This window comes from Lonchura striata, chromosome 7 (assembly GCF_050655825.1).
Source record: "Lonchura striata isolate lonStrDom1 chromosome 7, ASM5065582v1, whole genome shotgun sequence".
NCBI classification, from domain to species: domain Eukaryota; kingdom Metazoa; phylum Chordata; class Aves; order Passeriformes; family Estrildidae; genus Lonchura; species Lonchura striata.
The window spans coordinates 19447576-19458405 of record NC_140709.1 but is presented as its reverse complement, the minus strand read 5'-3'; the positions used below and the strand labels follow the sequence as shown (position 1 = coordinate 19458405).

Here is a 10830-nt window from a genome sequence, read left to right as displayed (position 1 = left end):
TGCCATTATAAAAGCAATTGATTTTAGAGAAAAGCAGCATGACTGCCTTGAGAGCCCTCTAAGATCTCTAGATGACTGCAAAGTACAGCATCCCTCTGCTGCTCTGCACTAAAGGAAACTGAAGCACATAGACCCCATATCGAAGGAGGGTGTTAATTTACTCACACAGGAATTTGCTTATGCCAAAGAATTTCAGGCTGGGGTGAAGAGTGGGGCCTGTGTGTGCTTTGGATTCCTTCACCCCTCACTGTGCAGGCAGTGCAAAACTCCAGAAGTCAGTGCTCTGCAATGGGTAGAATGACCTGCCAGGCATCCTGAGGAAGAGCTGCCAATGGGAAATTTAGGTACTGTGGTTCTTCAGAATGAGCACTCACACAAAACACAGTAGAAGGTTTCTATATATCAGGCAGCCCACTGAAAGATCATCCTGCAACTCTCCAGAATCACTCTTCCATAGCTACAAACCTCTAGTTTTCAGTTAATCAATTGAACAAACTGGCAGGCACAAAACATCAGATCTCTTAGGTGAGCTATTCCTGCACATGCAGAGCTTTTCCCTTCCATTCCATGGAAAAGCAGTACTTTTTGGTAAGCTGTGTAAATATGTGATAATTTGGTTTGGTGGTCAACAAATAATTTAGGATCCTTATTAATATGTTACCTGAAAAGAAATACACCTCCAAACTCTCCTACACAGCATTTTGTAGGGAAATGAATGTAGTCTGTTGCAGTGAGTTTTCAGCTGATGAAAACTCTGTGATTGTATCTTCTTTGTATGGCTTGCACTTCACATTTTTACCACAGCATCATAAAAGCCCTAGGAAAACAAAACCATTTAAAATCTTAGGTCATCAACCTACTATTTGACAATTGAAGTAGGGAAAGATTCCACATATTGGGAAGAGCGTTTCTCAGCATTTTATTCAGACCCTGTAGGTACTAAGATAAGCAACAATTGTTAAAATTACTCTAGAAAGGAAGGGATTGCATATTCTCTTTTCTGTGCACTAGAAAACAAATGTTTAGCTCTCTTTGATATCCTGCAAATGCATGTAATAAGTACAGCTTACTATAACAGTAGCTGTAAATTCTACTCACATTCTGGGGAGACATCTGCAAGCTCAGTATATACCTCCACGTGCTCATGAGTTGCCTTCACCAGTTATTTCCAGTGTCAGAATGTAAAAACAGCCCAATTTGCTCATAAACTTGTGCACCAAGACCTTAAAAAAAAAAATCTCATAAATTCTGTCTGGTGGTACTTTCCTAATCAGCACATCAACAGGGCCCCTCCCCCTGCTATTGCTAATGACTTGTACCGTGATCTGTCTATTTTAGGGATGTACTTGGTATTAATCTTCTGGCCATGCTCTATGCCTGCCTCACTTACCTATGTTGTATAAGCATTGCTGGCTATATATAGTGATTTAAAGAGCCTGGGGGACTGTCAAGGCTCATTAAGGAGAACTAATCTACTGAGCTGAAAGGACTGATCTGTGCTTTGTGCTGAAATCAGCAGGAGTCCTTCTGTTGATTTAATAGAGCTTGCTTCAGACCTCCCGCTTTTGCATGTGAATCATGTTATTGTTGATGTGACTTAATCTATTAAAATACCTCTTTATGTATGAAAACTGTAATGGATTAAATGATTTTTACTAGTCTAGGGGCAGTTTTTTGATACTAGGAACAAACCAATTTCAACATTTCTCACATAAATGTTCAGATAGTACAAACAGAATCTCTACAGTTTGAATGAGCACAGATGCTAACATATGATTGCTGGGCGTCTTGTTTACTTAATCTTTGGCCCAGAATCTGGTGGGCACTTCTGATCCAGCTCTGAGTGCTACTGCATAAACATAGCAGCAGAATTTCTTTTCCCTTCACATACCTCTTCACTCACAGTGCTCTGTGGTGCCAGGTGCTGCAGTCAGCGAGGAGGCTTGGGCAAAAACCATTCTCAACAGCAAATTGATGAATAAGCTTTCTTGTGAAAATTGATTTGAAACTTACTGAATGAGTAGGAAATTAAAACTGAGGAAACCAAGTAAAGTGGTAGGATGGAGCTGGAAATGATCTTGCCCATACATTTGAGTGGATGATGGTAATGGCAGACTGTCCCAGATTACCTGGTGACATGTGGTCTGGCTGGTCCCTGAAAGAGCTGCAGAGTTCTTAGTTCATCCTCTACATGTTGGGCAGCTTTTCCCCCCCAGTTTCTCTCCCAGCTCCCTTTGGCTTGGGCCTGAAAATTCTTTCTTCTTTTCCCACTCATGAGTGCCACAAACTGCAGTATTGGTTGTACTTTCAGCACTCTTGGGGCAGCCAGGAGTTGCATGCGTCTCGCTGGAGACATGGAGCTCAACAGATAGCTGGCAAAAATTTCCTCTCCAGGGCAAGCCTGCCTGAAGTGCCTGCATAGCCCTGTCTGGCCTGATTCTAATGATAGGCTCTACAGGGTGGTTGGAATGACCACAGAAGAGCACTCCACCAGCATGCAAAGCCTGTTGCAGGGAAACACTGCTCAATCAGTGTCAGGTTAGGGATCCTGCTATTGTGGGTAGCAATCCTTTGCCATGCAATGGTAGAAGAGAAAAGCATAAAAGGAGTTTCTCTCTTCTCTTGTGATTTTTGTTTTTGTTTTTTTTTCTCAGTAAACTGCTTTTGATCTGCAGAAAGTAATTTCAGAAAGCTGAATAGAACCTGCTTAGAATCTTAGAAGATATTAAAATGGGCAATTTTCCCAATAAGTTCCCTCCTTCACAGAGTTTCCTCCAACTCTCTCAGAACACAGCATGTGGAGGACCTTACTGGAAAAGAAATCACATAAGGAAAATCTGAACTCTGTTCATAGTTTTCTGTTAGCTTGACATGAGACAGGCTTTTTTCTGCAGAAAGCAGACCTTGATTGATTTCCTATTGATTCCTTAGGTGTATTTTGTAATGAAATCTCCGACTCTTAGAAAGGAAAAATTGCCATTCTTGAACCATAACACTGGGGAAGGAAATTTTATTCTCCAGGGAAAAGCAAGAAGCTGGAGTTATTCCTGTTGGACAGGTGAAGGTGTTGAAACACACACTGTGCTGACTCTAACAAGTAAACAAATCCAGGTTCTTTGGATGCAGTCCCCCAGGACGTTCTGACCTTGTGGACCTTATGGATATTCCCCCATGAGATGTCCCTTCTAGTCCTTAAAAACATATGTCTAAATATGTCTTCACCTGCCTCATACAGCCTTGTGAACAGGTCAGATTTTGCTGCTCATAGCACAGCATACCATGGTTTGCTTCTTTCCAGAAGTCACTGGGTTCTTTTGCTAGCATTTGAGGAAATGAGATGTGTGGTCCCAGGAGAGTAAATGTCAGCACAGTCTGGTTCTCCTTGCAGTGGAGGAAGAATACATTAGGCAAGTAATATTTTTTCCTCCATTTATAATTTAATTAATGTATTTACAGCTAGTGTGCCCTGTCTCCAATCCTGTTTATATTTTCTTACAAATGTTAACATTTGCAGTGGTAGTGTCTCACAGCATTGTGGTCTGACAGGGATTGAATTCAATCAACCAAACTTTAATTCCTAAAGATAAAGATCTGAGTAGATGGCTTAATTTCACAATTTCTTTGTTTCCTTAATCAATCCTTTTAACTGAGTAATCTTGGTGTAGAAAAGATAAAAAGCTTTAGCTTCTAAAAAGCTTCTGTGTGAAACAAGAAAGTCCAAGGATCAAAAGACAAACAGCCCTTGCTCCAACAGGCTTGGCAAGTGTCTATTTGACAGGTCCTGAATAGCTGGTCCATCACTGGGGCTAGTAGAAGAAAGGGACTTGATTTTTGTTTGATTTCTAAATAAATAAGCAAACAATAATGACAGGAAAAACACATTGAGCACATAGACTACATCAGCAGATAAAAGTTTTTCTGTTTGGGAGTTCACTCAAAACTACATGCCAACATGAATAATTAATTTTTAACTGAAATTTGAATAAATCTTTATAGACCAAATATGTGTGGATAGTCATATTGTGGTGCAGGTGCATGTAATGTTAGCCTTTCGTATGACAGTATTTCCAAAAAGTCAGAATTATGAGGAGATATAATGTGACTTTGCAAGGCTTTCTCAGTGAGATAGGTATTGCTTTTTTTGACAAAAATGTCTGGAAATTGCCTCACCTTTTTGAAAGTACTCCTTTCCATATTACATTTTAATATCATGGAGAAGCTTACTTCAAATAATTTCTTTCTCTTTTGTAATCTTTGCTGGATTACATAATGCTGTTTTGAACAGTCTGGGTTGAACACAACAAACCTTTACTCCAAAAGCTTTCATATCTTTCCTGAAGGCTGCCCTATGATTTCATTGCTTTAGACATTATTAATATTTATACTGTTGGACTTTTTGCTGTACTCACACTTCTGTCTTTATATGGCACTCAGCCCCACAAATACTGCAAGGTTCATTCATGATTCGTTTGAATTTTCAGCTTGTTATCCATAAATGAAAGAGGGGTGAGCTATTTTACCTGCTTCCCAGAGTGAGAATGTGCATGTACAGTAGCTGACAGTGTAATTCAGATCCTAGTTCTCAATGCAATAGGTCATTAGTTATCTGACTTGTCTGAAAGGCTGTCTGGCTGCCTAAATGCAAGTATGTAGAACCAATTTACATATCTTAGAAAATCCCTTCTTTAGGGAAGACCTCTGGCTGGTGGTAGGGTTTCTTCTGGCCCATCTGGTGTCTATCAGTCCTGTGTAAATGTTCTGGTGTCTCAAATGGCACTATATGTTTTTAGACACAGATGACTGCAGACAGACTGGACCTTTAGATTTTGCAATGTAAAGATCTACATGCATTTTTTAATAGAGGCCACAAAAAACCAAACAAACAAAAAACCAAAACAAAACAAAAAAAAACCCCAAAAAACCAAAGTACTCCTCAAGAGTGTGCCTGTGAACTCTGCTAAAGTACCTTGAATACCAAAAGCCTTGCATTGCCTTTGGTCATGTTGCTCCTGAAGAAGCTGTCAGTGGGGATTGAAATAAAGCAGAGTTCTGCTCATCATACAATTTTTCTTCCAGCTTTACACTACCATGAAGGAAACTGTCCCTGTATTGCAAGTAACTGTTTTACTCTGCTTCTGTGCCGTGGTGGACTAGATTATTATCACTGTGATGTTATCTCCAATAGTGTTATTCTCAAATTTGTGCTGTGTACAGTGGTATAGCTGGAGACTTCTTTTTATAAAATAGTTGGAGGAGACACTGGGTTTGCACTTAGTTGTGCTGTTGTTGTAAACACAGTAATGATGCTAACCAAGGAAAACTTTATTTCTGCTTACCTACGTTTAATTGTGACACGCTTTTGGGCATGAGGCTTTATCACAGGGAGTGAGAGAGCACAGAAGACTTTAAGAGAACTGACAATCACTGTGATTGAGACATAGTCTTTCTATCTTGTCCTGTCAGTCAGGGCCCTCTGTAGTGAGAACTGATTTCAGAGAGGAACTACCCCTGTTTGCCATTTCCCTCTAAGCTATGTGGTGATATTGTCTGAGGTCATAGCACTGTCTGTCCTCATCAGTGTCCCTTATTGAAAAATCCATGGAGGAGTTGTATCCAATGAGAATTCACTACTACTCAGGAACTTCCAGGCTGTAAAATCTTCATTTGAAAGGAAAAACTGGAAAAAGCTAGAAGCCATGTGGAGATGGGCAATCTTAGTTAGAAAACCAAGCTTTTGAGCAAGTTTTTAATCTGAATTCAGCTTAATCTCTGAACCAATTATCATGTTATTCAGCTGATGTTGCAATGTACAGTGGGGACAAGAGCATACACAATTATTGTCTGGCAAATAAAGTTGCTGATAAAATTATGCTATAATAATTCTTCCTGTGCATTCAACTGTGAGTTGTTTTCCAGAGAACTGTCTGGTCTCCTCATGTATAATTGTTTTCCAAGTGCACTAACTTTGTTTTGAGATTGCATTAGTCAAATTTAAACCCTCCATTAGATGTCAATGAACCGAATACTTTGTGACCGCAAGGTTATTGACCCAGGTGCAAATAGCCAGTGCCCAATTAAAAGATTCAGTTCTGACAAATGGGTTAAAATAATGAAAATATGCTGGAAAATGCTTGAGTGCTTCACTGACTAATTGAACAGAGTCCTTGCAATTTGTTTATGACCCTATGATTTTTCACAGCCACAGGTGAGTAACAAACTTATCCTGTTTGTTATTTCAGAGTTAACTGATGACATTTCCTGAGTTGATAGGTATTTGTATTTTTTTCCTTTGGGACAATTTAACCTAAATGCCGCATTTCCTGTGCACAGTTAATACTGGTGGTTTTTATTGGTTTTTGTTTGGTTTTTTTTTTTTTTTTTTAATTTATTATTTTTTAATGGGACTGTTTGAAGAATAAGACATTTAAGTTCTGTTTTGAAGCAATATATATCTTTCTGCATAAATGCTATCACCAATATGTGAGGAACCTAACTTCAGAGAAACATGAAGGATAGTGCTTTCAGGTCCAATTTTAATTGTTTTTTTTTTCTCCACCCCTCCACTCCCATTTATGTTAAATAAAGATCTGATCTGAATAAAGAGGTGATTTGAAATAGATTTCAATGGGATTTGGATCAGGTTCTAATGTTACTCCATTTACAGGATGTGTTCCTTTGTTAGCATTTTCCAGTATTACTTATTTGAATCTGGATTTTGAGTTCCTCAAAGATTTTTGTTTCTCAAAAATCCAGCAACTGCACTGTAACTAGCTAGAATAAGATGCTATTTCATTTGAGTGCAGTTTGAGTTATTCTCTGCTACTAGATTGTATTCTACACACACATGGGTAGATCTACTGCTTTCTATTTTCTCTAATTTCTATTATCTTGATTTTAAATTGCAACAGTATTTTTCAAAATGTTCTAAGTGATCCCTATTAAACATTCAGACGCTGAGGAAGGTTATTTTAATAATCAAGTGCAACACATTAATCTGCTATACAGATTGCTAATCTGTTTAAGTGAGCTAATGAATGATGCCTATGGAACAGGACAGTAGTTGATGTGTTGAGCTTTAGAAAAAGTAGGAAAAATGTTCAGAAATGTGGGACACTTGAGTCAGTCAATCATTGGGGTTTTCCACTTTTCCTGTTACTTAAAACTGTATCAGCATTCAGGCTTAAAAAAAGTTAAAATTATCAATTACAAAATTGATAAATCTTTGTTAAAATGAAATAAGAACTACTGTACTATGCTATCTAAATGCTTAATATGCTTAAAATGAGAGGTTGTGAGCGTTTTATATAGATGTATAATCATGTAAGTGTTGATACTTAAAGACTGGAAGAAGGTGCACTAACTGTGGCTTGGGGTACATTACATTAAGCAAATATGTAGATGAGATAATATTGGTTGTGAAAGGGCATATTTTGGGGATGACTTCTGCAGCATTTCCCCCTAGGTGCATCTTGGATGCCAGGCTTTCCTGGCAGATTTTTCCTTATAAAAGCAGTTCTTTAACAAAAAGGTGTTAAGTTTGTCTTCTTATTTCTTTTTATATATGATAGCTGCTCAGCATGTCAGTGTGATTACAGGAATAAAACTGTCCAGAGGAGCAGCTCTGGTAGCCAAGAGCCGTGGGAGTGCAGCTGGTGGTGATGATGCAGATGTCAATGTAGCCCTGGGGCTTCCACCATTCTCCCTTCTTGAGCCCCAGCTGCCCCCTGTCATGGTTCTCCCAGCTTTTGCCAGTTGGGACAGCACAAGGCAGGGGCAGGTCCTGCTGCTCCCTTGCAACTGAGGCAGGATCTGTCCTGGTATGGTCTCAGCCTCTAAGCTACCCTCCCAGATGCCACCCTCACAGAGGCAGTAGTTCACTCCAGCAGAGCCATCCCTGGGGACAGGGCTGTTTGCCAGGATCTGCTAGCCCCGCAGGGCAGCCTCTGCTCCAGGCAGGAAGCACCGAAGCCTCAGAGGCCTGACAGGGGTGGCTTGGGCACTCTCCAAGGTGTTTTTCTGCTCCGTGGTTTCACTGAATCTGTAACATCTGTCCTGTTACAACTTTTGCTGTAATCAGTGGTGCTGACCTGGGATCATGAAGGCAAAGGGGGAGTTTAACATGATGTTGTTATATGTTCACGGACAAATGTAAGCTGATACTCTTCTCCCCATCCCCACACCCCATCTCTTTTCAGGACTTTTGATTGAAGTAAACAATCATGTCTGACCCAGTAGTTCTGCGCAGCATCAAGAGATTAGGAGAGGATAATTATGCTTTTGACTCGGATGGCAAATGTAAGAAGTTTATTCCTCTGTCACCTCCTTATGTTATAAAGCATGTAAAATAGGTGGTGGGTGGCCTTAAGTGAAGGATGTAGTCTACAGAATGAATACAAGCAAATAGTCTGTGGAATAAATAGTGTTATATGGTACCTGCTGTCATAAGTATGCTGCCCCCAAAACTTTTCTGTAAAAAATATAATAATCCCTACTCATGAACAATCTTTATGAGTCAACTGACAAGTTCAAGGTATGTACATAGGTTTTTACACTCAGTACTTCATTGTATAAGTAAAAGGGTTCTAGTGAAGAAAAAAAAGTAAAAAGTAAAAAGTGCTGTCTCACACGCTTTAGTCCATCAAATACTCATATTTGTAGTCATACATATATTTGGCAGAATTCTTGAGAGCTAATTCTAAGATATTAGCTAAAGCTAAGATCTGCATTCCTTCTATCAGTTTGTCCTTTTTTCCATTTTTCCTTTGCAATATGCATTTTTCCATTTTGTCAGCCCAAATGCAGAAAGAGTCAAGGAGAAACATGAAGAGAAGCTGCTAAATATTTTGAATTCTCTTTCTAAGACCTGAGAAAAGCAAAAAAAAAAAAAAAAATAGAGGATGTTAAATATTTATACAGATCTTAAATTATAAAGGAAAGCAAAACAGTAGTCTGTAATGGAAGCTAAATTGCAATACAGATTAATGGGATTTGGCCAACTTCTGGGACAGAAAACTGTTCATCTCTTCCAGACACTTACTTGGAACTCCCAGGCTGCTTAGACTTATCTTGCTGGTTTGAGGAGTTGCTTTTTGTCTGCCTGTTTGTTTTACACACTTGTTGCTTTTACTTGTTATAAGATTTTGGCAAAAGGCCATCTACTGGCAAAAGACTATTCTTTTGACAATTGGGTTGTTCTTTTGGGCTATCAAGTGAGGTTGCCTCTGGTTTCTTGGTTTCCTTGGAAATACACCCTGTTTTCTGCTTAATGTAAGGAGAAGGTTGTTAAACTGCTAGAACACCATTCCCAAAGCAGATAAAGCTTCAAAACCCCACTGGGATTCTGCTAATTGATTTCATCTCCAGTGAGGCTTTCTTCAATAACCACCTTTTGTACAAATTTGTTAGGATTAGCCCTCTCTGGATCAACCCTTGAACACCACACATGTAAGTGTAGTTAAGAGAGAGATTTATTTGGGAACTCTTTGAGTACAATTTCTCATCACTTGACTCTCACAGAACTTCTTCTTTGTGTGTTCTCACTTTAACAGTAAACACTCAAATTCTTGCTGGTGTTTTTCAGCTTTTCATTGAGTCTCTGCTGTTTTTTTGGTTTTGTTTTTTCAAATTGTAAAATTTCTTTCTTAAATGCCTTAATTCCTCTTTCAACATTTATTTGGGCATTCAAAGATAACTATGGCTTTTTTCCTTTTATCTTCCCTGCATTCTTTTCTTTTCTATTAACATCATGGTCTATCTTCTTTTTCTACTTTTTCAGTACTCAGTGTGAACTATTATTCATCTATTTTTTCTTTCAAATTAATATAATTCCAAATTCTTCTCTTATAAATTCTTTGCCTAAAAACTGCTGGCCCACAGGAGCTGGCCTGCAATTTCTTCCACTATTGAATAGCATTTATAAGCTCTTGTTTCCCTCTTCAAATTCATAGATTAGGGATTTTTCACATTTGGAGAGTGCTTGTTTTGTTCTCTAAATTCATGACTCAGAGAGTTTTACACTTGGCTCTTGTTTTTCCCAATTTCCTTCTACTAGCCATTTCCTTTATTTCTTGCAAAATATTTTGCATTACCAGCCCATAGAAGGAGCTTTCTCTAAACCTTGACTTTTCTGATAAACCTTAAAGATTTCTCCAGAAATTATTTCAAACCACTACTGTTGTTACCTGCTGCCAAATTTCAAATAACCAGATATATTCTTTCTTCACAAAAGAAAGGTTTTCTCACACCAAATGATCCTTTGTAATAATAGTTTTATAAATTAGAACTTTCCTGGGAAATGTCTGGGATTCTTGGGATATGTGTGCCCTTACTGAAATAATATTTTTTACCATCTCAAAGTAACAGAGAGCAAAATACAGCCACTAGAGTAATTGTTAACTAAAGCCAAATAAAGTTATCTTATTAACCCTAAAAAGGAGATGCATCAGCTGTTCCCTCAGTCCCAAAGTCAGACTGTCGCCATCTAACATTGTAATGGAGGTAATGGAAAAGTCTTCTTTCCCTGGGTAGAAAAATGAAAGAGATAAAATTTGTTATTGCAGCGACTTCTTTGTACCCTCTGTGAATTGTGATGCAAACTTCCTCTGTGACTGCTCTGTGAAACAGCGCTGTGCATGCTCAGTGATGAGTCTCTGGATGTGAAGAAAGGAAGGCAGTGCTTGAAATGCAAACTGTAGTTCTGAACTTAATGTTGAACTGGCAAATGCATCGTAATTGAGCAAAGTGCATATGCTCAGTGCCCTTAGGTTATCCAAATTTTGATGTAAAAATAAAAATAAAAAATAAGTACAAAAAATATAAATAAATAAATAA

General features: G+C 38.5%; 1 protein-coding gene across 6 annotated transcripts in view; it reads left to right on the top strand.

The window, feature by feature from the left end:
- The first annotated feature begins 6070 nt into the window (after nt 1-6070).
- The window catches only part of ABCB11 (ATP binding cassette subfamily B member 11), a 44229-nt gene continuing 39469 nt past the window's right edge, over nt 6071-10830 (top strand). For all 6 annotated transcript variants that reach the window (XR_002465764.3, XM_021534760.3, XM_021534759.3 and 3 more), the window contains exons 1-2: nt 6071-6205; nt 8196-8295. Coding sequence is in view for 5 of the 6 variants with exons in the window: in XM_021534760.3 (XP_021390435.2) it covers nt 8220-8295 (76 nt within the window). In the remaining variant the exon portion in view is untranslated. The remainder of the gene's footprint in view (nt 6206-8195; nt 8296-10830) is intronic.